General features: G+C 35.0%; 1 protein-coding gene across 1 annotated transcript in view; it reads left to right on the top strand.

Moving 5' to 3' along the window:
- Positions 1–27,335, top strand: part of l(2)k01209 (uridine-cytidine kinase-like lethal (2) k01209) — a 154,597-nt gene that overhangs the window by 93,721 nt on the left and 33,541 nt on the right. The window contains exon 9 of the mRNA XM_090371459.1: positions 19,951–20,143. Coding sequence (XP_090227585.1) covers positions 19,951–20,143 — 193 coding nt within the window. The remainder of the gene's footprint in view (positions 1–19,950; positions 20,144–27,335) is intronic.

The raw sequence follows: 27,335 nt of genomic DNA, 5'->3' as shown, positions 1-27,335 counted from the left end.
AAAATTTGTTTAGTTTTTAGTTAAAAGATTTAGAGATCTTCCCATTTAGTGAATTTTTTTTTATTTATTAAATTCTGAATATTTGATACTTATCAACTTTGACAAGGAAAGAAATGTATTCTGTTTGCAAATTTATATTGATAGGGAGAGAAAAAATCTTTATTTAATTGGCAGCAGTAATCTTATGTTCTTTCCCTTCTTCTTGGGGAATTTTTTGGTGCATGAGCTACTTGGATCATATAATGCACCATTTCCAGTGGTAATCTAGTTCATATGGTTTGCTGTGTAATATATCTGTAGAAATGTGTTTTTACATGCCAGTTTGCAAGTTGTGTGTGGACCAGAAAACCTGAGAAAAGAAACAGCTAAAAGGGCAATACAAAATTGCTGTTTAAATTTGAATAATACAAGATCATGTAATCCATAATTGTGTCACATTTAGCTCCCACTAAATTCAGATCCTTTATATCAATTGTAATATGTATGATCTATAATGATGGTCATGAATAAAAATATGTAGATCCTCTGAATTAAAAAAATGGTCTTGTCCATCTCTGCTTATACTACTTTACATGAAGTTAACTGCAACTTCTTAACATCTCAATGGCTCAGTGTTCCGCACATTCCACAAATGGTTCCTAAAATGAAAGCACAGATGCAAGTTTATTTTTTAAATATTGATGGCAGCTACCTACACATCTCTAATATCATCGTTTCCCATTACAGTACTGCCAGTTCTCTTCAGCTTAAGCTCCTAAGTGTATGTCACTTTCTCACTCTAGCATTTGTTGACAGTTGATGATGATGCATGAAATTGTTCAAGTTTAAATGTCTAATGGGTATCCATGGTAACAGTAGCAGGCATGTGGTGCCCTTTTAACTCTAGTTAGTTTTTTAAGGAAAAAAGTAGGAAATAGTTTTAAATAGGAAACTTTGGAAATTTATTCTTAATTTTGGCCCTATTTTCTTTGGTAAGTTAAAGGGGAAAAAAAAAAAAAAAAATGTTGGATCATAATTGAGGCTGCAAGCTGCCAAAAAACCCCCAAAACACCATGTTAAGTTCCCGTAGAAACAGTATATTTTGACATCCACATTACCAAAAAGTTTTTTTTTTTTTTTTTTTTCTTTTTTTAATGGCCAAACTTTTCCATTTAAAAAATATTGATGAAGGAGATCAAAAGTAACTTATCAGAAGAATACTAAAATTGTATTCTGCCAGTATGATACCCAAAGAACACAATTTTAGTATTCATTCAATGTTGATATTCACTTTCAAAAATTCACACTTCGTAATTTCAAAAGGGTTTTTTTTTAAAGTTTTTATTTATTTATTTTGTGTGTGTGCGTGTCAAATACGCCAGGATTCCAGCTAATTGGTTGAACTTCACATATTTTTGGATATTTTAGTAGTTTTTTTCTTTTTAGTATGCTTTTCATCCTTCCACTAATGAATGAAGAGAGGTATTTAATTCTGTCCATTTCATTGGATTACTGCTGCCACTTGAACTTTAATTTGATTGTAGATTTTCCGAACTTGCCAACAGTAAATCTTTCTTATCATATGAATTTCATGAAGTATATAATTAATACTTTAAATCTTAATGATAAACTTAATTTATGATTGAATGTCAAGTAAAAATATTTTCAGTTAACTAAAATTAAACTATTCCAATTAATCACTGTTCTAGTATGCAAAATTAATACCTCTGTTACCATGGGGGAGATTAAATATGAAAACCTACTTTCAACTGAGGAAAGCAGACATTTGTATCTAGTATTTAATCTCCCCCCCCCCCCTCCATGGTATTAATTTCACACAGATGTGTGTTGATTTGAATGGTTTAATTTTTGGTGAACTATGCTGTTAGGTTCCCTTTTTCCTTCTTTTCCTAATTTGATGTTATTTCAGTTAAATGTTTTTGAGAAAGCTTTGGAAATATTTTACATTGTAAAGAAATGTTTTTATAGTGTAATTATCTTCAAAAAAACATAAGTTGTTATGAGAACAAACAGTTTCCCATAATAACAACTTGTTATTACATAATAACAACTTGTTTTTCTACCTACAATAAACTTAGATCACTCTTCAATAAATATAAAGAAACCCATAAATATCCAACAAGTGAAATGAATAATATTATTTACTTAATTAAATGTCAACAAAAGTGTAACGCCTGTTACATTGGCAGTACTGCAACCAAATTTGGTTCAACCCAGTCATCCAATACAAGAGCTTATTATCACTACAATAGCTTCAGAACGGAACAATCCAGCACTGAACTTACTTCACACGTATGCTCCAACAACCCCCCCCCCCCAGTAGATTCAGCTTATCAACATATTAAAATTAAAAAACAACTACAAAATCTTGCAATACGAAGCCCTCATTATAGAATGGTTCTGTCACCACTCCGATCTAAACATTTTTAAATGCGAAACTCCCCTTCAATCTTTCTCCGGTTTGGAACCTCACCAATTTGAGATTCCCGCAAGCGGCAAAATGCATCATGGGATTACAAAATTCTTCTTAAATACAGTACGCATTCCCTTTCACTTAACTTGCCAACTGAAGACGTTTTAACGAAAGTCCACCGTTACGACTATTGGCTTATTCACATTTAGAATTTCAACTTTAATCAACTTCATGACAACCAAGGACGGAGTTAGTGCACTTCTACTTCCTTGCGCATATTTTAATCCCGTTTCATCGTAATTACAACTTATCCATCCCCTTAAATTTTTTTAAAAAACTAATCACCTTAAAATTAGCCAATCTCTTATTGTTCAAACCATATCGATCAAAGGTGAGTATTGGAAATTTAACCTTTTGCTATTTTTGAATTTAGTCCAATGAAACAGTGCTTTAAGACATACTATAACTTCTAATGTAACAACTTGTTATAAATTATTCAGTAAAATCTATTAACACTTTTCCATATACATATTTGGATCAGAGATAACATAGGTGAATATTTTTGCCTACTTACATCAGTGATAGTCATATCACTTAATCAAACTATGTTGGGAGAGAGAGAGAGAGAGAGAGAGAGAGAGAGAGAGAGAGAGAGAGAGCACACTAGTTGATGTTCTTTTCATAATAGTTGCTTTAAATATTTAGTGAAGTTTGCAGTTTAGTATGGTTCTTTCTGTTGTGAGAAGAAATGGAGATGAAGAGAAGTATTTCTTTGTTATTAAAATGAAAATTATAGTTCCTCAGAGCGAACGGTTTAATATACTTAGAACATACATACAAAGAACGGTTTAATTTACAAAAAGCTTTCGGCTGAGTAGACAGCCTTCTTCAGTTAAACAGAAAATATTAAATGACAGTTAGAATGGAGATGTGCACTGCCAAACTGGTGCGTGAGGCGTGTGGCTAATTGTTTGAGGTTGAAGTTTGTGGCTGTGACGTATGGTGGTGACGTGGACAGAATTATTGCTTCTGTGATTGGGGTTAACTTGACAACCACTGTTCCTGTTCAAAGAGGTATCCGAGCATTTTATGTTTAACGATTCCAACCAGGTGCACCGTAGGTAATGGTGGGACCTGTCCACAACCACGACATCGCAGTGTGGGTTGTCCAGACGTGCTTGGCAGTAGCTGAGTGCTCCACATCTGCCAAACAGATCGCCCTTTTATGTTCTGAGAGGCATTTCTCAAGCCGATGTCCAGTCTCTCCAAAGTAGCAGCTAGTGCAGTCACGGCAAGAGATGCGATAGACCAAACCGCTCTGCAGAAGGGTGGGGACAGGTGTTTTCACGTTGGAAATGAGAGAACATAGTTTCCTGCCTGGGAGTTGGAAACACTTTATCCCATGTGATTTTAGGATTCTACCGATCCGTTTCGACAGGTTGGGGTAGTATGGGATAAATGCCCTCGTGGATGACTCACCACTGTTGATGCTACTGTTGGTCGCTACGTTGTCGTGTGCCTGTGGGTCACACCTGTCAAGGGTGTCGATGGGTCAAGGGTATCATGTTTAGCGACTCAATTTACCAGCAGGTGCATGGCACAGCCATGGGTTCCCCTGTCAGTTCGGTCACGGCAAACATCGTGATGGAGGAATTAGAGGGACGTGCGTTTACACACGCACCAGATCACATTGCCTTTTGGTGTCGCTATGTAGACGATGTGTTCATAAATATCCCTAGAGACTCAGGTCAGCGAATCCTAACCCACCCCAACTCACTATTGCCCTTCATAAAATTCACGATTGAGCTGGAGTCGAACAACACCATACCATACCTAGATACCCTCGTCTGGCGCGAAGACACATGCTCGAAGATGACAGTTTATCATAAACCTATGTGTGCTGGCCAATTTATCAACTTCCGGTCAGCACACACACACGGGGTCACCTCCTCACCACTGCCCGAACCTTGCTAACTCGCGCCTGGACACACTCTAGCTCTGTAGGTGAAAGACGCACAGAGATCACCAGGGTCAAAGCGGACCTTGCAAGGTGTGGCTATCCCATCGACACCCTTGACAGGTGTCGATGGGATAGCCACATTTGTATATTAAACCGTTCTTTGTATGTTTGTTCTAAGTATATTAAACCGTTCACTCTGAGGAACTATAATTTTTGTTTTAATAATATGAATCCGGAGCGCATAGGCCTCTTTCACCAGTATTTCTTTGGTTTAGTCTCTGTGGTAGGAACAATTTTGATACAACTTTGTTTTTAATGTGTCAGGTGTGTTATTTCCCAGACAAGCCATTGGCTTAGGATTTGTGGGGTGGGGGAGAATCACTATTCTTTCATCACAGAGAATCATTTGTGCTATAGACATTTAGTTTGAATTTTGGAAATCATGGTCAAGTCATTACCCACCAAAAATTCCCCATAACAGCATACTGGATTGGCCACTTGTCACTTGTGACAAGTGGCCAATCCAGTATGCTGTTATGGGGAATAATTTTTTCCCCCGCTATAAATCTATTTTTTTATAGCGGGGGAAAAAAAAAAGCCAACATGAATGAAGAGGTCTGAATTCAAATTCTGTAAGAAATTGGAAAAATTCTTAAAAGCCTCTTCATTTGGTACTGTGGTTAGCTGATTTCAGGCAGAGGAAGTAAGGTTTGTTTCTCCTGTAAGTTATTCATCACTTTTTTTTTCTTTTTAACCTATAAATTTCAGGTCAATCCCTGAAAACACTTGTACAGACACAGCACATGATTAACCATGTGAACTTGAATGCTTTGACCAAAGTAGTTGATGCATCCAAAAATGTACCCAAACAACTACAAACTCCTGAGAGTAGGCACCTCTCAGTCTTTAAGATTTATGACCTTGAATTATTGTACAGGGGAACCAGTTATCCTCATTAGGATATTACCTAACCAATTATCCTCATTTGGTTTTTAATGGGTCCATTGGCTTAGGATTTGTGGGGTGGGGGAGAATCACTGTTCTTTCATCACAGAGAATCATTTGTGCTGTAGACAAGATCTGGAACCAATTATCCTCGTTAGGATAATTGGTTCCAGAAAATTCCACTTAAAATGGGGACCAATTTTCATAATATTTATTATTTAAATAAAAATGCAACTAGGCATATAGTATTTTAAGAGTTTTTAAGATTCTATATAATATTGATGTAGATACACCATAGACAACTCTTAAAGAAAAACTATGATAGCAGTGTGAAAAGCTTCATTTCATTTGTATCTCATATTTGTGCTCGTCCTTCACAACAAGTTGCCCACATATTGCACTACCTCAAATAAGTAACGCTTCATTAATAGATAAGACTATTGTTACTTATTCTCAGTGGGCTCCACCACCCAGATGGCACAGTTTAAAAGCTAGTTGGCTTTTCATCGGTGGGCGGGCAGGTGCTCTGGTATTGCAAGTGAAGCGTTACTTATTCAAAGTAGTGCAATACATGGGCAACTCATTGTGAAGGATGAGTAGATATGGTGTATTTACATTAATATTATATAGTAATGTTTATTATATACTTTTATATAGTAAAAAAAAAATGGATGAAGGAACTGAAAAATGAGAAAATTATTTTATTAGACATTTTTTATTATAATGTGTTACACAATGTAAGGTTAAGTAAGGTTTATTGAAGTTATGCTATTTTTCAGATGTACGAATAATGAATGAATCCATAATTTGTTCGGTTTTTTTTTTTTTTTTTTTTTGTCTTATTTTTTCAGATAAAATTGTATCGTAGCATTTAGTTATGTCTTTAACTTCGCACTTAACATTTGTTGCACGATCATGAAGAATTGTTCTCACAAAAAATATTCAAGTACTTGGTCAATTTTCTCAAGGGGAAAAGCTTTAATTTTCAAATCCTCGTAACTGCGGGAACTCAGATACCAGGGACCCCCTGTATTTGTTAATTCAGGAACTTTTGTTGAAGAATGAAATATTTGATTTTATAGTATTGAATGTTATTTATTCAAAGTGCTTTCAGTACTGTAAGTTTAATCTTTTAACAGGCGGGTCTAAATGATCACTGTGACTTGCTTGGAATTGTTAGAGGCATAATTATTGCACAAGTTACGGGCTGTGGGGGTAGTTTCCTCCATCGTTCAGACTTAGTTTTGTATACATTACTGCAACTGATCGGTGCTTGCATCAGTTGTTTTTCCTGTACGGTATGAATATAGTTCAGCTATAGAGGGGTGTAAATCTATTTTTTTATAGCGGGGGAAAAAAAAAAGCCAACTGTAATGAAAGAATTGTTCTCCATTTGTAAAGTTATCATAAGCAACACCCTGTAAAAAGAGAAGTATAATGTTACTAATTAGTCATGTGGTCTTCTCTCCTAGACATTCATTTCAGCACTGGTTGACACCTCATCAGTGGATTAAATCTCACAATCGTTACCTTTTGATCTGCCTGTGCTGTGAAATATCAATGTATGTTCTACTACAGATAAACTGTATTATCAGGCTTAGAGCAATTTATTAGCTATTTTAGAACTTATTATTCACACTTTTAGCATTCTCATCTGATGAGTTAAAACCATTACTGGGTTGTTATGCTGATCAGGAACCTAGACTCCCAATGATGAGCAAGAAGCACCAAAACAGCCACCTGGTGGAAGACATGTAAAACATTATACCCCCCTCTTTAGAGGGGTGTTGTTTATTAGTAGTGCATTATATGACAACTTGTGGTGGTTGCCCTACAATTTGAAAGATCGGAAACTTTTATTAGCATTTTCTTTTTCTGCCTGCATTATAAAATATGGGTATATGCCCTACTATACTTAAATCATATTATCTACAGGCAGGTTTAAAGCATTTTGTTAGCTTATTTTTGAAAGAGTATGAATATATTTCAGATGAGCAGATTGTGTAAAAATAACCAATGTTCCAGCTTCCTTAAGGGAGTGGGAAAACTTAATTGTTATATAGAAATATGCAGAGTCTGGTAAATCAGTTGATTATAGCTTTCTGATATTTTACCAGTGATAGTGCATTGCCTGTCAAAATAAATCTGTAATTACAGTCCTACTAGACTTGCAACCTGTCTAATCTAGCACAGTCTAAAATGTCATGGTTCCAATGTGATCTATATAGCACTTATGTCCTGTTATAAAAACACTAAGTGATAGTGTTGTCCATTGGACATGGTTTGTTTAAGGCAGTCAGACCAGAGCAGAGGTTCTCAAACTTGTTATCCCTTTTGCTGTCCTTGAAATATTTGATAAATTTCATGTGCTCTTCTCCCCCCCCCCCTCTGCCTCTACTTCGTGAACAACTACAAATTAACAGATAAAATATGCCTTGATGACTTGAAATATGCTTCATACTTTGATTACTGTGATGGTTTGTTCATATTTCATTAAAAAAAAAAGTGCTTCATAAAAATAAGTCTTTTTTTTTTTTTTTTTTTAATGAAAACCCCAAACACGAAAGGTATCAAAACCTATAGCACTTAGTACCGTGCATGGGTTGAAGGAGAAGTATGGGGGAAGGGGATGCCGGAAACTTTGCTCTAGAGACTAAACATGGGTTTCACCACTTCAAGCCTCCAATAAGCAAAGTGGTGGTATTTCACCGGTTGATGAAAGTCATCTACCATCTCCTGCCTAAAAAGAAATGAGTGTGCTTTCCCCAGGGGAGAGACTAGGGTTTTTAAGTGATTTTTTAAAGGTTTTTTTTTAGTGTGGGGCATTCCCCACACTTTGACAAACTTTGGGCTAGAAAAATAGTTCAGTGGGTACCTGTACTTAAATGAAAAATTAAACTTTTATAATGCAGTCTTAAAATAAGAATGGACCATATGAAATGTGTGCAAAAGAGGATTGTTAGTATAGGATTAGATATTAATGTGCCAAGGTATAGTAAAATCCCATTGCAACTAACTTCTTGGGGGTGCAGAAATAATTTAATTTTACTGAAATTTTATTATAAGGAATATCTTTGAAAATTTTTTTAAAAGAACCATTATTTGTTAAAATAAATTTATTTTACTGAAATATCAACTTTAAAATCCATAATAAAAGAATAAAATTGTGAAATGTGTTAGGAAAGTAAAATATTTTGTTTATAGAGTATCATTGGAAGCATATTTTATTTATATGAAATATATATTCAAAAATGTAAGTAGATACATCTTATTTTTACTTTCACAATACTATATCAGTTTGTGTTTAATGCTTAAACACAAACTTCCCCACATTAGTATGAAATTCGCTTTTGGCAATTGAAAATGTGGGTTCAGCTTTTCACTGATTTTGATGCTTTTTTTTTTTTTTTCCTTTTTTGTTCTGATCAAGTGAACTGCTTACACAAATGTAAGTGGAAAAGCTTAAGATTATGAAAAGCAGTAACTATTTCGTTAACTGTCCTCCATCTGCTTTTCGTATATTTTCTTCAAATGTGACCATTTTTGAAAATTTACTCTACAAAAGTAAAAAGGAAAAGGTAATTCATACAGATATGAAATTGTAATTGCACATCATTCTATTTTTATTTTTTTATTTATCTCATTTTATTTTATTTTTTTACATGAAAACAACAGTTTACAACAGTATGGCATTGCCTGTATGCTGTACTGTTCATTGGTGGCTGGGTAAGCATGCAATCATTCAGAAATGCAGAAACATAGCAGAGAGTGTAATATTGACATATTTTGTTGAATTGTTTAAAACTTCCATATTCTTCTAGGTATATCACCATTCTAACATTCTGAAAAGTTTTTCATTAATTTTAAACCAATACATTTTAGGCGAGCTTTGAAAATTTGTACTGAATTTTTTGCCAAAACTATTTCGTTCAAATAAATTTTCAATCTAAAGCACTAATTAAGGTAAGTTGGCTGAGACCTACAAATATTTTTGTTATAGTGAAAATTTGATAAAAACTGGCAAATGGGATTTTGTGTATAGTTTTTAGGCAGAGGGTGGGACTGTAAGAAATAGGGAGGCTTCTCCTAGTCACTTTTCCCCCACCCAAACAAAAATAACCACTTATATTTTGGACATTAATATCCTGTAATAATTCTTTTCTCTCCTCTCCTGCTGGTGTCTGTCTCGAGGAAAGGCTCTTATGCTCACAAACAGCCCGAATAATTTCTTTTTTGCAGGCTACTATACACAATCATCTTTTGCCTTTTTTTTTTTTTTTCTTTCATCTTTGTGGTCCTCTTTATTTCCTACTTCTATTTTAATACATTACTCTTTATTATAAAAATAATATGCAATTATATAATATACACAATTATAATATATACTGTATTATAAAAATTCTTTAATTTTTCTTATTTTTAAATTTACACTTAATTTGCAGTTAGTCATAGACAGTGTCAGGACTACTCTCTACACATACTAATGCAAATTGCAATATTGGTTACATAATTCTTTGCATTATTCTTGTCCTTGGTATTTTTTATTTTTTTTTTTTTTACATCAGTTGTGTATGGAGTATTGAGACACTGTTCTAGAATAGGTCTTCATGATTGGTTCCCTGAAGATAAGCCACAACGGCTTAACCAACTTCTGTTAATAATGTATTCTGAACCCATATATTTTTGACTCCATTTTATTTTCAAAAGTTATTTTCCCTCTATTTTGCATTAATGCCACAACCCATAAATGATTTTAGTTCATCTTTTCTGTTCAATTTCTGCCTGTTTTTCATATTTTTTTAATTTAAATTTTTAATTATTTTTATTTTATTTTTCTCTTACTTTCTTCCTTTTTTCTTTTGTTTCCTTCTTTCCTTTATACTTCTAAAAAATAGAAGAAAAGAAATAAAAATGTGTAATATGGAGTTGGAAAGTGAACCTTTATCTCAGATTATTTTTTTTTTTAGTGCTCTCTGTTAAAAATATTAATCATACAGGCTAATAAAACAATAAAACTGATTAGCTTTACTGATAATAAAGATTGCACTTTTCATTTAAAAACATAGGTACAGCATATCTCTAAGAAACCAAGAAAATTGTGCCTTCTTAAATGCCAATAATGAAACAAGCAATAAACATTCTATGCTTTTATCATTTTATTTACATTTTAAAAGGAGGTATGTTTCTCCATGAATAACTAAACTCATTTGGTCTGATTTGTTTAGTGAAGATTTTATATCACTTAACCAGACCATTCATTCAATTCTTGTGACAGAAGGCATAAATTGAAATATGAATAATGATTTCACTGGTTTTTTATATATGTATATATATATATATATATATATATATATTATAATTAATATGATAAGTAAAAGATGGCAGTTCGAAACATCCGGAAAGTTTAAAAAATTATATCAAAATGTCAAAAGAAAGTTACGATAGCCTACATCAGATAAAGGCGGGAAAAATTTGCTAAATACAGTACTCCGAAAATAATAAATAATGAAATCTGATGTCAGCAAAGTAAATATTGATGCTAAATCAGGTATTTCATCGGGGGACTACACCTGACATAGCATCAACAGACTGCGTTTCCATACTTGCCCATAGTTATGCAAGAGAAAATTTATAAATGTAAATAAATATAAAAAAAAAAAAAAAAAAAAAAAAACGGAAAAGTATCTCTTCCAAAGTATGGACAAGGCAGTCCCTACGCAGTATTATAATGAAAATATAATTAAGATAAAAGGGTGAATATTATAAAAAGTACAAGATTAAAAATATTATACCTGAAAATGGCGACGCGAAACTACATGGGGTCAATACGATAGCTGCAAACAAAACAAATGAAACAGCTACTAACGAAAAAATAGATGACTAGTGACCTCTATAATCAGTTTTTAAAACAGTATTTTAAATACACAGAATAAAGTAAATTTTAGGCAGATAAGAAGAAATGTGGCGAGAAGTGTACCAGACAGGACCATATATATATAAAAATAAATAAAACGGGAGAGGTTGTGGTTTTAAGATTAGCATCGCGCAAAGCAGCAGATGGCTAAAACTTAAATTAATATAAATAGTGCATTAAAACCAGTGGAGATAACAGAATGATAAAAATCGTTTAGACAAACAAATGCACCAAAGCGCGCAAAGCAGCAGCAAAGGATGCAGATGTATATAAAATAATATAAATGCCAATGCAAGCAACACTAAAGGCCACAAGGAAAAAATAGATTAACTATAGAATAAAGATTGAAGCCAGCAAATGGCAAACCGGAGTTAAAAACCAGACCATCTAAAGACTGAATAACAGAGATGGGTGTAATTTAAAGAACAGTATTGCGCAAAGCAGCAGATAACTAATTCTTAAATTGATATAATATATAAAAGATTGTATTAAAGAGTAAAAACAGAAAACATCAGAGTTAAATAAACTGGATATGGCAAATGCACCGAAGCGCGCAAAGCAGCAGCAACGGATGCAAATGTAAATATATGTATATTATAATTAATATGATAAATAAAAGTAAAAGATGGCAGTTCGAAACATCCGGAAAGTTTAAAAAATTATGTCAAAAGAAAGTTACGATAGCCTACATCAGATAAAGGCGGGAAAAATTTAAATTACACCCATCTCTGTTATTCAGCCTTTAGATGGTCTGGTTTTTAACTCCAGTTTGCCATTTGCTGGCTTCAATCTTTATTCTATAGTTAATCTATTTTTTCCTTGTGGCCTTTAGTGTTGCTTGCATTGGCATTTATATTATTTTATATACATCTGCATCCTTTGCTGCTGCTTTGTGTGCTTTGGTGCATTTGTTTGTCTAAACGATTTTTATCATTCTGTTATCTCCACTGGTTTTAATGCACTATTTATATTAATTTAAGTTTTAGCCATCTGCTGCTTTGCGCGATGCTAATCTTAAAACCACAACCTCTCCCGTTTTATTTATTTTTTTATATATATATGGTCCTGTCTGGTACACTTCTCGCCACATTTCTTCTTATCTGCCTAAAATTTACTTTATTCTGTGTATTTAAAATACTGTTTTAAAAACTGATTATAGAGGTCACTAGTCATCTATTTTTTCGTTATTAGCTGTTTCATTTGTTTTGTTTGCAACTATCGTATTGACTTCATGTAGTTTCGCGTCGCCATTTTCAGGTATAATATTTTTAATCTTGTACTTTTTATAATATTCACCCTTTTATCTTAATTATATTTTCATTATAATACTGCATAGCGACTGCCTTGTCCATACTTTGGAAGAGATACTTTTCCGGTTTTTTTTTTTTTTTTTATATTTATTTATTTATTTACATTTATAAATTTTCTCTTGCATAACTATGGGCAAGTATGGAAACGCAGTCCGTTGATGCTATGTCAGATGTAGTCTCCCGATGAAATACCTGATTTAGCATCAATATTTACTTTGCTGACATCAGATTTCATTATTTATTATTTTCAGAGTACTGTATTTAGCAAATTTTTCCTGCCTTTATCTGATGTAGGCTATCGTAACTTTCTTTTGACATTTTGATATTTTTTAAACTTTCCGGATGTTTCGAACTGCCATCTTTTACTTTTATTTATCATATTAATTATAATATACATATATTTACATTTGCATCCGTTGCTGCTGCTTTGCACGCTTCGGTGCATTTGCCATATCCAGTTTATTTAACTCTCTGTTTTCTGTTTTTTACTCTTTAATACAATCTTTTATATATTATATTTTTATATATATATATATATATATATATATATATATATATATATATATATAAAGGGTTTTCCAATAGTAACGCTCGATGTTTGGCAACAGCGCATGACGAAGTCGACAGTCACACAGGTGGTATCTTTGGTAGCCGTATTCAGTTAGTCTCTGCATTTTATTATGGAGCGTTACACGACTGAGCAACGAATCGAAATTGTAAAAAATTATTATCAAAACCAATGTTCTATTCGTCAAACGTTTCGTGCACTCCGTGCAGTTTATGGTGTCGACGAACGTCCTTCAGAATCCACAATTTGCCGTTTAATAAACAAATTCGAAGCAACTGGGTCTGTGGCAAATCTGAAAGTGCCTGTACGTCAGCGAAACGCAAGATCCGTTGAAAATATTGCTGCAGTCCGGGAAAGTGTGCGTGAGAATCCGCAACAGTCCATTCCGCGTCGGGCTCAAGAACTTGGCCTGTCTTCGACGACAACTTGGCGAATCCTGCATAAGGACTTAGGGCTTCACCCTTATAAAGTGCAATTAACCCAACAACTAAAGCCCAACGATCATGCGCAGCGGCGTGCATTCGCTGATTGGGCGCTAGAGCAGTTGGAGGTCGATCCTGATTTTGGGCGAAAAATAATGTTTAGTGACGAGGCTCATTTCTGGTTAAGTGGCTTTGTTAACAAGCAAAATTGCCGAATTTGGAGCGACAAAAACCCACGGGAGATTCATGAGGTCCCACTACATTCCGAAAAAGTTACGGTATGGTGTACACTTTGGTCCGGCGGAATAATCGGTCCGTATTTTTTCGAAAACGAAGAAGTGGCACTTACGGTCAACGGTGAGCGATACAGGGCTATGATAAGAGATTTTTTTTGGCCTGCAGTGGATGGAATCGATCTAACAAACATTTGGTTTCAGCAAGACGGTGCTACGTGCCATATGGCACGTGATACAGTAACACTATTGCATGAGAAATTTGAAGGTTCCGTTATATCGCGAAATGGTGACGTTAATTGGCCGCCCAGATCCTGCGACCTAACGCCACTGGATTTTTTTCTCTGGGGCTTTCTAAAATCCAAAGTCTATGCTAACAAACCACGGACGGTTGCCGCCTTAAAGGCCAACATTAGGCGCGTTATTGCTGAAATTGAGCCACTTTTATGCGATAATGTCATCACCAATTGGGTATCCAGGATTAACCAAACCAGACAAAGCCGCGGCGGACATTTATCTGATATAATTTTTAAAACATAATGTTAACACATATACTTCATAATAAAAATAAAAATAGATCACTATCACTCTCACAATTTGTTTTATTGCGTTACAAAAATCGAGCGTTACTATTGGAAAGCCCTGTATATATAACTCATACAGTGAAACCTCTCTAAGGTGGACACCATTGGGTCACAGAAGAAAGTGTCCACTTAGGCATGTGTTCAAGAGGTCAGCACAGCCAGTTTCAATAATTTGGAAAAATGAAACTAACTGGTTGCTTAATTAGATTTTTTAATTGATTATTACATGTGTTTCAGTTAATCTACATTTCTACGTGCGTGTATGGTATCTACATTTTAACAAATAACACAACTTTTAATATTATAAATGGTTTTGTTTACAACATTTTATTTTTGCAGTTCCATTTTCATTATGGATAATTTGATTGCTTAACTAGTTTTATTCCATATTCATCATTTTTGCTTAGATGGAATTTTTTTTTAATGTAATAGGATACATCCCTCCTTTTTTAAACTACTGTATACAGCCCTACCACAAACAGCAAGAAACTTCATTTCTTAAAACCATTAGCTTGCAATCAATGTAATGCCTAGGAAAATTTTGATCAGTATTCCAAGTACAACTCTGCCTACAAGAACAAAGCTTGTATGTAGCTACCATTTCTCACTGACTAGTGAAAATGGTAAGTGACTGCAAAACAAAATTGTCATTGTTCCTCAGTTAAAAAGCTGGACATGGCTGTGAATAAAGCAGTTATGACAGTAATGTTAAGTATCACATTGAATATACAGCAGTGTCACACGTGCAGCTTATCCCCTCCTTTACAAAATTAAAACATTATTGCACAAATAGGTTATGTGGAACCACTTACAAGTGATAGAGAATACCTTCAAGTTTTTATTCACCAATTGAAAAATATGTGTGCTGTAGTAGATAGCAGCATAGTTACAAAAACTGTAATAATAGAGAAATTTGCCAACAAAATTCTATCCACTTGGTTTTGTTTTCAGTCAACAGTTTCTGTATGAGCTATAACTTCGTATGGTTTCATTCACAGACTTTGACATAACATGTTAGACACTATTGACCTTGATATTTTAATCTCATGACCAGCATGTTGTATTGTATGGATTCACCTGGACTTTGTGTAAAACTTCCTCAGATCAGTTCCACTGCACCCTCACTGACTTTTTGTTTGGCTGCCACCTCATTCAGAATGATTGCACAAACAGGTGTCCTTTATCAATTTTCTTTTCCAATTTCAGAATGGAGTTTACTCATTGACTTCTTTTTGAACCATGTTCAAAATTTACACATAATAGCTGTGGCAGATTGCAGAACCAAAGATTGATAAATTCCATTGTGATTAGTTGATGATTATATTTGTGTCTACTGCAAATTGCACTTTTCTGGTTGGTGAATAAAAACTTGTAGATATTCTCTATCATCTGGAAGGTTTCAGATTTGTATCATGTACCCTATTCACACAATCTTTTAGTTTTTCAAAGGAAGTTTGTGGATAGCCTGTATTTGAAAGTCCTGATTAACATGAGGACTTTCAAATACAGTCCTCATGGTTGTGGTCAAAATTATGCAGTCTATTGATAATGTGTTTTGTTTTTTTTTTTAAGAAATGTATTGTTTCTCCATTCCTACACTTTTTTTTTTTTTTGTATTCACATACCGCAAACTGAATTCTGTATACAGACTTGTTACAGTAGTTTCTAAGTGAAGTGGAACTACATCAGACAGCTCAGATAAGTTTATAAACATTCCTTAACAGCAGTGGTGAGCATATTAACATAGTTTGTGTTCTACTCCATGAACAAGTAATCCATTGGACGTTGCAAGTCTAATTAGTAATACTGTAATGACTTTGACCTTCGTTGCAGATACGTCCTGACCAACAAAAATGCTGTGTGTATCAATTACCTTTGAAAATGTCCCATCTAGGGAGGTTGAAAATACCAAAATGACACCTATTAAGGTGTCTATATCGGAGAGAGAGAGCAAATCTGTTTTGATGAGGTATTCTAATATATCATTTCTAATACTTCTGGCTGGGATCCAAGCCTTTTTTCCCTTTTAGAGCGGTATCTGTTAACAAAGGTTTTGCTGTATTATTTTTACTTAATTATATTATAATTAAGCTTGTTTACAATAACATAGAAAAGGTTGTATTTTTTGGTATCCTGAATTTAAAATAAAATATTATCCAAATTAAAATTTATAAATAAAATAAGTATCAATATTTGCAGTAAACACAAAATTGTATGTTTCTTACAAACATATGACTAAGAATTCTTTTCCCAGAAGAATCTAAGATTGTGAATATATCTATTTATCAAATTTCCACACAAACCAGAGAAAAGTGAAGAAATAAGTAATTGTATTTTATATATTCTTTTCATTCCAGGTTTGTACATTAACCTAGGTTCATTTTAAGCAATTTATTCTCAAATAATCATTTAAATGCTAGAACCTTGTTGTTTATTTTAAGAAATGAGGTTCTGCTGATCTTTTCTTTACTTTTTTTAAATTGCCCTTCTCTTTTATTCCATTTAATGCGCTTTGTCATTTCTTTCCTATAATCATATTGGAGAGTTTGTATTTTTAACCATTACAGCTTGTTTCACCTAATTTAATCATTGCAGCTTTTCTGTACTGAAAATAGAATTGGTTTCTTAAGTAAATCCATGTGATATGGTTAAAAAAAACTTGGCCTGCAATAGCCAAGTGGTCAGGAATGAGAGTGCAGTAGCATGCACTCTTTGAGTGGACTGGAGTTCAAGCCTGCAACTGCTAAATATGATTGATGTTTGTATTGATAATTTATTGTAAACTCCACTGGCTTGGTGGTCGTGCCAGAGTATAAACAAAAAATATTTTGTGCTTTTATATTTTATGAATTTCAGTAGGATTGGGTTTACATCAGCATCTAGATAATATTTCATATCTTATCAATAGAATTTGGACAGGATCATTTAAGAGTATCTTTATATATAAGTCTATATATATAAAGTCTATATATAAAGTATTACAAATAAAAGTAAAATGAAATAGAAGAGAATGTAGATGGAAAGTTATTAACCACAAAATGCCAGGCCTAGATGAAGAAAATAAGAGAGAAAGAATGTTAAGAACCTATTTAAAAAAAAAAAAAAAACATCAAGTAGAATTAACAGGCAAATCATATGTACAAAAGCTGAAGAGGAAGGTAATAAAGATAAAAATTAAAAAATTGGTACATAGATCAGGTATGTCATCGGGGAGCTACACCTGATCATGTACCAAACACTGTTTCTATGCAAACCCATGTTGATGGGTTTGCATAGAAATTTTCTTCTCCCTTCCTCTTCTTCATTTTTTATATATTTTTTATATATATATATATATATATATATATATATATATATACCCACTGTCTGTGACACCTACTCTATTATGAGAGTTTCTTACAGGAGTTACATGTGAAGCAAATAACTACAGAGAACATATACAAGAGTACAACTCAGCAATGGTGTTCGCATCAATGGGTGCTGAGATTAAATCACCACCTAGAAATGGTCCATGCTGTTTTAGAATACACTGCCAGATTTACCATTTGGTCTCACTATTACATCCAAATGAGGCAAATAAACCAGGATATGGACAATTCTCAAATAATCAAATTGTCAAATTTATATTTTATGGAAATTGTTTTATGGTACCCCCCAGAAATGTGCTTTAGTAAAATATGAGCTAGTGAGGTGTTAATAGAGTTGTCTCTGCCTTTACGGTGTTGTTTATTCAGCTGCTACACGTGCACAGCTTTATGTGAATCAAGCGTGCCTCCTCATTATAAGTATTTTAAGTATTTTACTCCTAAAAATGAGTAAAATACTTAAAAGGTGTGAAAAGGAAGCGTCCTGGTGATGACACTGCAGATTCAGAGAGAAAAAGAAAAGCAATATCGATAAACAGAGGCGGACTGGGTCAAAAATTCTTACCCTAGTGTTTATGGCCAAAATCTCCCCGGCCCACCGGGGTTTCCCTGATAAGGCTTATGGCCAGTCCGCCTCTGTTGATAGAGAAAAAAAATATGAAATTGTGAAACGCTTTGAGCGAAATGAAAGACCATGTGATATTGCATGTGCTGCAGACCTAAATGAGGCAACACCGAGAATTACAAAAGAATGCAGAGAAAATAAAAACTTTCATAGCAGGAACAACTCAAAGTGTAATTAAAATCAATTAGATTAAAAGACACAAAGAATTGGAAGAGATGGAATGGCTGTCATCTGTTTGGATAGAAAATCAAACAAAAAACAAGTTTGCTTACGATAGAAGCAAAAGCATTAGCAATATTTTATTATGTAATAGTTGTAATAAAATACGTAAGTATTTTATTACGATTATTTATTGTGTTTGGTAATGTTTTGGTTACAAATGTGTGTTCAATCTTGGGTGGTTAGCACTTAACCCTATTTTTCCCATAGGGCCTGTTGTTTATATTGCACGAGAGTTTCTAGGAACACAACTATCGTGCTATACGAGGACTGACTGTATACATTTGATTAGTAAGTTTCTGATAGAGAATATTAGAGTGCATAGGCACAAGCACTACTTTAGAATTGAGGGAATTGCAGAGTGTGTATTTAGAACAAATTGGATGAGTGATGGTTAGATGAGATTCTGTGAGGAAAAGATAATTGGGGATGTAATTTGTAAATGTATAGCATTGAGATTATACCGAGACCATATACAAGGCGTATAAAATTTTATTCGCAGAAGGGACATGCAACCATACAAAATCCAGTTGAAGAAAATAGACGTCAAAATAGATTTTGTATCTCTCTCTCTCTCATGTATGATAATCTTCCCTTAAAATGGGATTATAGAATATAAACGGCGAGTGAACAATTCTTCATGAAAGATTTCTGTTTCTTAGTTGATTGATCCTGTTATAGTGAAATGATATTTTCTTTAAAAGATAAAGCCATAAAAACATTGGTGTTTTTTTTTTTTTTTTACTTCTGAAAGCTATGAACAATTAATGCAGGTAAATTTCATTGTTTCTGAAAGATCTGTTTAAAAACCAAACTGTTGGGAAAAGCTTTTTGTAGCACTGGGTGAGGTATGGCTAGTGCCCTTTGTAGCAGTTATTGGTCATACTTTGCCATATGTTAATGAATATCAATTGATATTCAGTAACATTTATGTTAATAAAACACTAAGAATATTTTAATGAAAACTTCTTTTTTTTTATTTTTTTATTTAACTGGTACTAAACTGTTAATATTGCTACTGTGGTAATTCTTTGACCTGTATTTTGAAGTAGAGGCCATTCAGAATATTGTCATAATTCTCATTATTCTCAGTGTACAGTTTATTAAACTGCTCACTGAGAATAGTATTCTAGTATCATACTCAACATTTTTCTCCAGAACTAGCAGGTCTATTGGCTTGATTCCAAGGAGAACAGTCATGATACAGTCAGTATCCATTCTTAAGATTTTATCTAATTATAAATTTCATTTTCCATCAGTAAATATATAAGAAAATTTTTATTTATTTATTTTTTTTGTTATTAACAGTTATAGTATTCAATTATTTTCATTATAATGAGAGAAATAAATGTCATTATTAATACATAAGACATTGTATTAATATTGTGTTAGGTCCAAACTAGCCCAGTCTCATGCAGGACAGCCTCTTCCTGTCAGTATTTATATTTTGCCATGTACGTCACAGATTCGAGGCCTTCACACATTTATTCGCAACATTAACACTCCAAGAGACGAGTTTATATTCTATTCCAAGCGCCTTATGCGGCTCTTAATTGAGTATGCCCTATCTTTACTGCCATTCAAGGTAAGCTAATTTATTTTCTGTAATATTTTCAATTTTTTGTTTTGTCTTTTTGTCTTTATATACTGTATAAATACAACAGTTCTAAAGAACTGCTGTATAACAAGATGAGATTACATTCATGAACAGCATAAGTTATAGTTAATTATGACTGATTAGCAGATAAAGTGAGGCTCTGCTTCAAATGGTCAGTTTGAATTCAGTTTTGAACAGGGGACATGATTACTTGAATGGCAATACATCTGATTGAATCGTACATAAAAATATTTTTCCTTGGTCACAATGCAAGCTAATATGTGAAGCACGCTTGTTCTTCAACCTTCTAACCAAAATTAGTAGCCATTTTTCACAATAATCCAACTTCAAAAGCTTATTTAACACTATCATAAGTTAAGTCTTTGAATCCTTCCCCAGATCAGATACAAAGAACAAACGTTCTTTCAAACTGCTTGCCATGCCTCTTTGATTTGCATTAGCAAAAGCACATGATGCAAGAAAGCAAGCTTATATAGCATCAGCCAAAAAAAAAAAAAAAAAACCCTTATTTCACCCATCCACTCGCTCCAAATGTTTGTCAAGTTCTGCCTTGAATCTATCAACTTCTACGACAGATGGAAGTTTGTTCCAGCAATCAACAACCTGCTGGCTAAAGGCAAACTTCCACACATCTATCCTACAACTGTCTTTCCTCAATTTGAATTTATGCCCTCTCAAGTGATTATTCTGAGCAAGAGGAAGAATCCCAATAGCATTGAGCATGCTCAAACCATTCAAGGCTTTATACACCTCAATGAGATCACTTCACAGGTGGCACCTCAGTAGCCAGGTGGACAGGAGCAGCAGTGCGTAGCACATGCTTCTTGATTAGACCGGGGTTTGAGCCCGTGACCACCAAATACAGAGGATGCGGAAAGGTCAGGGAATGACCACTGCATTTCTCCGGAGCAATATGATCTTAGTTGCTAATGCTCCTAAAAAAAAAAAAAAAAAAAAAAACTTGCAGGTGCCTAGTCTCCAGGCACTGTAATTTGCAAAACTTAAGCCTTTCTTCGTAAGAGCAACCCTTTGTTCCATTCACTAATCTTGTTGCCCTTCTCTGTACTTGTTCCAACAGCTCTACATGCTTCTTAAAATGAGGCCTCCAGACCTGTATACAGTACTCAGGGTGTGGCCTGACCATTGCCTTCTACAGGGGGATAATCACCTCCTTATCCCTGCTAAAAAAATTCCTGTATTTCATTGACAAGACACCATGAGCTACTCTTGCAGAGACCATCTGCACTGCTCAGAGAACTTCATATCTGCATGCACAATTACCCCCAGGGCCTTTTCATTCTCTACCACAGTCATTGTAGTACCACAGAGTTGATACGTTACTCTGGGGGTTCCTGCTTCCCATATGTAGTATTTTACATTTGTCAATGTTAAACTTCATTTGCCACCTCTCAGCCCATCTGCTCAACTTTTCTAGATCCTGTTGCAACAGTGCACTGTCATTAGTGTCATTAACAACCCTGCCAACCTTTGTATCGTCTACAAACTTGGACATTAAGCCTGATATACCATCATCAGTATCATTTATAAATACAGAAAACAACAATGGACCCAACACTGAACCCTGAGGGACTCCACTAATAACATTAGTCCACGAAGAGCAGTGTCTATTGATTACCACTCTGTCTTCTCCCACTCAACCATCCCTTTATCCATAGCAGCAATTTGCTTCCAATGCCACATTGCTCCAATTTGTGCAACAGTATCAAAGGCCTTTCTAAGATCCAAATATATGATATCAAAGTTATTCTTTGCACCCAGTTCCTTTGTGACTACATCATAGTATCCAATCAAATTGCCAGGTGGGAAGGAGCAGCAGTGCGTAGCACACGCTTCTTGATTAGACCGGGGTTTGAGCCCGTCACCACCAAATACGGAGGAGACGGAAAGGTCATTCAGGGAATGACCACCGCATATCCCGGAGCAATATGGCCTTAGTTGCTAATTCTCCTAAAAACCAAATAACAAAAACCAATCAAATTGGTCAGACAAGACTTCCACTTAAACCCATGATGTGTCTGAGCTATAACTGTAGTCTTGTCTAGATGGTCCTGCAGTGCTTCTTTAATCAGTGCCTCCATTAATTTTCCGGGAACAGAAGTTAAACTAACAGGTCTGTAATTACCTTTGATCTTCCTTTGTGGATTGGTATCACATTTGCATATCTCCAGTCCATGGGTACCTCCCCGGAGTACGGGGAAGCTCTCATAATTATGGCTAAGGGTTTGCTTACTTCCTTTGCTGCCTCCTTTAATATAACTGGATAGATTCCATCCACTCCAGGTGCCTTTCTTATGTTTATCTTCAAAAATTTCTCTTCCACTTTACTCTCAGTTATTACAAGATTATCTAGCTTACTGCCAGAGTTTAATACACCTCTGGCATTCCCCATCCTGAATAACTCCTCATGTTGAAGGTAGATGCAAAATATTCATTTAGTTTGTTAGCTACCTGAGCAGGATCATCAACAGTTGAACCATCAATATCAAGTGGACCAATCTGATTCGCCCCTTCCTTCTAGAGTTTTTACATAAGTAAAGAACTCTTTGCTGTTTTTCTTTGCATCCTTTGCCAAGTTACTGTGCCAAGTTTATAAAAATATCTATTGTTTGAACTATGAGGGGTGATCATTTAATTCATGGACTGGTGCAGGATCTCATCTGAATCTTCTGTGGATTACTCAGTCTCGAATACTCTCCCTTGAACTTTACACACTTTCGCCACTGTTGTACCTATGTATTAAATGCATCTTGCAAGCCATTTTTTAAAAGACTGAAGTGCTTTTGTTGTGGCTCTGCGAGCATTGTTGTCTGACACGAAATGCTTGCCTTTCAGAGCTTTCTTTAGACTTGGAAAAAGGAAGAAATCGCACAGGACTGTCCGATGAAAAAGGGGGATGTAGTAGAATCTTGGCACCTATGGCAGTAATCACTTGCTGCCCAATATTTGCTGTATGGGGCCTGGCATTGTCTTAATGGGGGAACCACTTCACACTGGAAAGTTCTTGATGTTTCTCATGAATGGTGCATTAAAGTTCGACTCAGAGTATGCTTTCTTATTCATAGTTGTTCCACGAGGGACAGTGTGTAACAAGAATGCCTTTTATGTCAAAAAACAGAAGAACCATTTGTTTGTCAGCCAATGAGAAGCTCAATTTCTTAGGTCTCGGTCAATCAGAATGCTTCCACTCCCTTGACTTGATAGTAAAAAATCCAAGTTTATCACAAGTCACTATTCGATTTAAGTTTTGTCCCATGTTTCAAAACAATCAATCATTTCTTTGCACAAGTCTACTCTTTGCTGTTTTTGTTCTGGAGTCAAATTGTGAGTGGAATCCAGCAGTCACAGATTTGCATCATTTTCAGGTAATATTTCACAATATTGTGAGCACTACCATATGAAATGGACATTCTAACAGCTAATTCATGAAGTGCGGTTTGCCTGTGTTCATCTAAGATTTCCTGTGCTTTTGCAATTTGCTCAGGAGTTGTTGAGGAGGAAGGCTGACTAGGTCTTGGGTCATCCGCAACAGACTCATGGCCTTCACTGAATTGCTTGTGCCATTTAAATATGGCTGTCCTACCAAGACACTCATTACCATATATTTCATTCATCTCTTTAACTGATTTCAATGCATTTGAGCCCCATCTGACGCAATAGCGAATACATATCACTTCTGTTTAATCTGTACGTCCGACATGATACTTACTTCAAAACGATCGTCAGTGACAATTGGCTAAACAAAACTCTTCAAGTACTGCAAATTGCAGTGCCTGGAGACTAGGCACATGTGAGTGATCTGATTGAGGTGTATAAGGCCTTGAATGGGTTAAGCAAGCTAAATGCTGATGGGATTCTTCCTCTTCCTCAGATTAATAACCTGAGGAGATATAAATTCAAATCGAGGAAAGACAGTTGTAGAATATGTGCGGAAATTTGCCTTTAGACAGCAGGTAGTTGATTGCTGGAACAGATTTCCATCTCTTGTGGAAGTTGATAGCTTAAATAAATTTAAGGCTAAGCTAGACAAGCATTTGGAGTGAATAGATGAGTAAAATGGGAGGGGTTTTTTTTTTTTTTTTGCTGATGCTGCATAAGCTTGCTTTCTTGCATCATATGCCTCAACTAATGCTAATGCTAATAATGAAATAATTACCTCTTTGACTCTAGAAGTATACATGTAGATAAAGCACATACTATCCTGGCAGTCGCTGGATGAATTTTTTTCCTGATTTAGTAATAACTCCAAAATCTTTTTCACTATTAATGATTATTAAGTTTATTTCCCATGTAATAAGATAATTTGGGATTATTGTTATCCAGTTGTAATAGCACATTTATTAACGTATGTATTTTAACGGCCATTTTTCAGAACAATTAAATAATATATAGGTCTTGTTTGAAGCAGCATACATAGGTTTCTGTCTTTGTATCATTACACATAACTTTCGTTATAGTTATAGTTCATCATAGACACATAACGAAAGTTATGTCTATGAATTATTAGATATGCCTCTACTAGGAGTATTGCAATGTGGACTGTAGCGACAGATTTAATTGAGTCGTCCAAATTTAGTAGATTGCTCTCCCATCGGACCTGTTGTTTTATGCTGACAAGGCTAGTGGGAATCAGAAGCTGGATAGTCCATTTGATGACGAGGGTAGTGGGAGTAAGAAGTGTTCAAAGCCGCTAAGTGGATTTTTCTTATTTATTGATTTGAAATTGTTTTTCTAAAACTTTTGATTTAAATTTAGTAGTATAGAATTATTTTGTGATTTTCTGATTAATTTGGTGTATTTATTCTTTACTCGGCCTTGTAATTGCATAAAAGTATCGGTAAGGGTATCAAATCCACATGTTGCAAGTTGCAGCTCCTCTGAACTCGAAGTTTTTTAGCCATATTTATCCGCTTTATTGACCAATTGTTACATCAAATTATTTTCTATAAGTAGCTTATAGATCTAGTCAGGATCCTTAGTTTATTCTGAATTGAGACATTGAGATTTGGAAGTTAATTAATACTTAATCATGTACAAATTCTGCCCAGACACGATAGAAGGGAGTATATGATGAGAGCCCTGTCGATCAATTCGGCCCTGGAAGGATTGTGCAAGGCTCAAGGGGTAGAATTTTTTTCAGCCTGGTCTGTATTTGTTAACAGGAGAGACTGCTTCTACAGGGATGGGATACACTTAAATAGAAAGGGTGCAAGAATGTTTGCTGATGCTATCGAGGCAGTGTTAGGTGGGTCGGAAAACTGCTAGACTGGGGAGATACAAGGACTAATAGATTAACAGTAGCCACTGGCAGAGGTGAAAGTGATTCTTGCACTGCTTCTATTGGAATGAGCCGCAGCCTGGAAAATAAAATGCAGGATATTTCAGAGACTGCTGGGAATCATTGGGGTACAAATAAACACATAGGTTGTGTTAGGGTAGCTAAGAAAAAGAACAGGTACATGTATACTTGCATGTACACCAATGCTAGGAGTTTAGTAAATAAATTTGATGAATTTGAGGTATTGCTCAAAACATCAAAGGCAGATATTGTGGGGATTTCAGAGACGTGGTGTCACACAGATATAAGGAATGCAGAACTGGAATTTGGGGAGTACAATGTCTACAGAAAGGATAGACAGGATAGGAAGGGAGGAGCGGTTATGCTATTAGTTAAGAAATACATAAAATCCAAGGAAGTGAAGTCAGTCGACATTGCTGGACAGTGCAGTGTCGAGTCAGTTTGGTGTGACATAAGCATTGGGAGATCAAAATTGAGAGTAGGAGTGTGCTATAGGCCTAATGACTCTGATGAGTATAATAAGAAACTGTACAGGGAAATAGAGTGGGCCAGTAAATCAGAGTCTTCTAATGGGGGATTTTAATTTCCCAGATATTGACTGGAATTTGGGGGCTGGTCACTCACACACTAGCAAGGCTTTTGTGGATTTATTGGATGATTGTTTTCTACATCAGCATGTTCAGGAGGCAACTAGAGGGAGTAATACTCTTGATTTGATTATCAGTAGTGATTCTTCATGCATTAAGAATCCGCAGGTAAATGAACCACTAGGTGGCAGTGATCACAGTGTGCTGAAGTGGGATTTACTCAAAGAGGTAACTACCATTAGGGGTAAAGGGAAGGGTTATTGCTTTTGTAAAGGCGACTACGATGGACTGAGACAGTATTTAAATTCTAAACAGTGGGACCAACTGATGATGTTACCAACAGCAAATTCAAAATGGGAAGCATTCAAAGAACATATCTTGGAAGCTACTAGGCTTTACATACCAACTAAGAAATATTGTTCAAGGTTTAGGCCTAAGTGGATGTCAGATGAACTAATGAGACATATGGCAGAGAAGAAAAATGCATGGGATACATACAAATTAACACATGACACAGAAGCCCATGATAGATACAAGTTGATCTGTAACCAAGTTACAAAGGAGGTTAGGCAGGCGAAGGCAGATTACGAGAAATCTTTGGCAAGGGATGCAAAGAAAAACAGCAAAGAATTCTTTACTTATGTAAACTCTAGAAGGAAGGGGATGAATCAGATTGGTCCACTTGATATCGATGGGTCAACTGTTGATGACCCTGCTCAGGTAACTAACAAACTGAATGAATATTTTGCATCGGCATTCATACATGAGGAGTTATTCAGCGAGGGGAATGCCAGAGGTGTATTCAACTCTGGCAGTAAGCTAGAGAATCTTGTAATAACTGGGAGTAAAGTGGAGGAGAATTTGTTGAAGATAAATACAAGAAAGGCACCTGGGGTGGATGGGATCTATCCAGTTATATTAAAGGAAGCAGCAAAGGAAGTAAGCAAACCCTTAGCCATAATTATGAGAGCTTCTTTGGCTCTCATAATTATGGTTAAGGGGAGGTAGCCATAGACTAGAGATGTGCAAATGTGACCCCAACTCACAAAGGGGGATCAAAGGCTGACACAAGTAATTATACACCTGTGATTTTAACTTCTGTTCCAGGAAAATTAATGGAGGCACTGATTAAAGAAGCACTGCAGGATCATATAGACAAGACTTCAGTTATAGCTCGGACACAGCATTGTTTTAGGGAAAGTCTTGCCTGACCAATTTGATTGGATACTATGATGCAGTCACAAAAGAACTGGAT

The sequence above is a fragment of the Mastigoproctus giganteus genome, chromosome 4 (assembly GCF_048544385.1).
Source record: "Mastigoproctus giganteus isolate SK-2022 chromosome 4, ASM4854438v1, whole genome shotgun sequence".
Classification (NCBI taxonomy): domain Eukaryota; kingdom Metazoa; phylum Arthropoda; class Arachnida; order Uropygi; family Thelyphonidae; genus Mastigoproctus; species Mastigoproctus giganteus.
The sequence above is the reverse complement of the archived record's forward strand: the minus strand, read 5'-3'. Positions and strand labels throughout refer to the sequence as shown.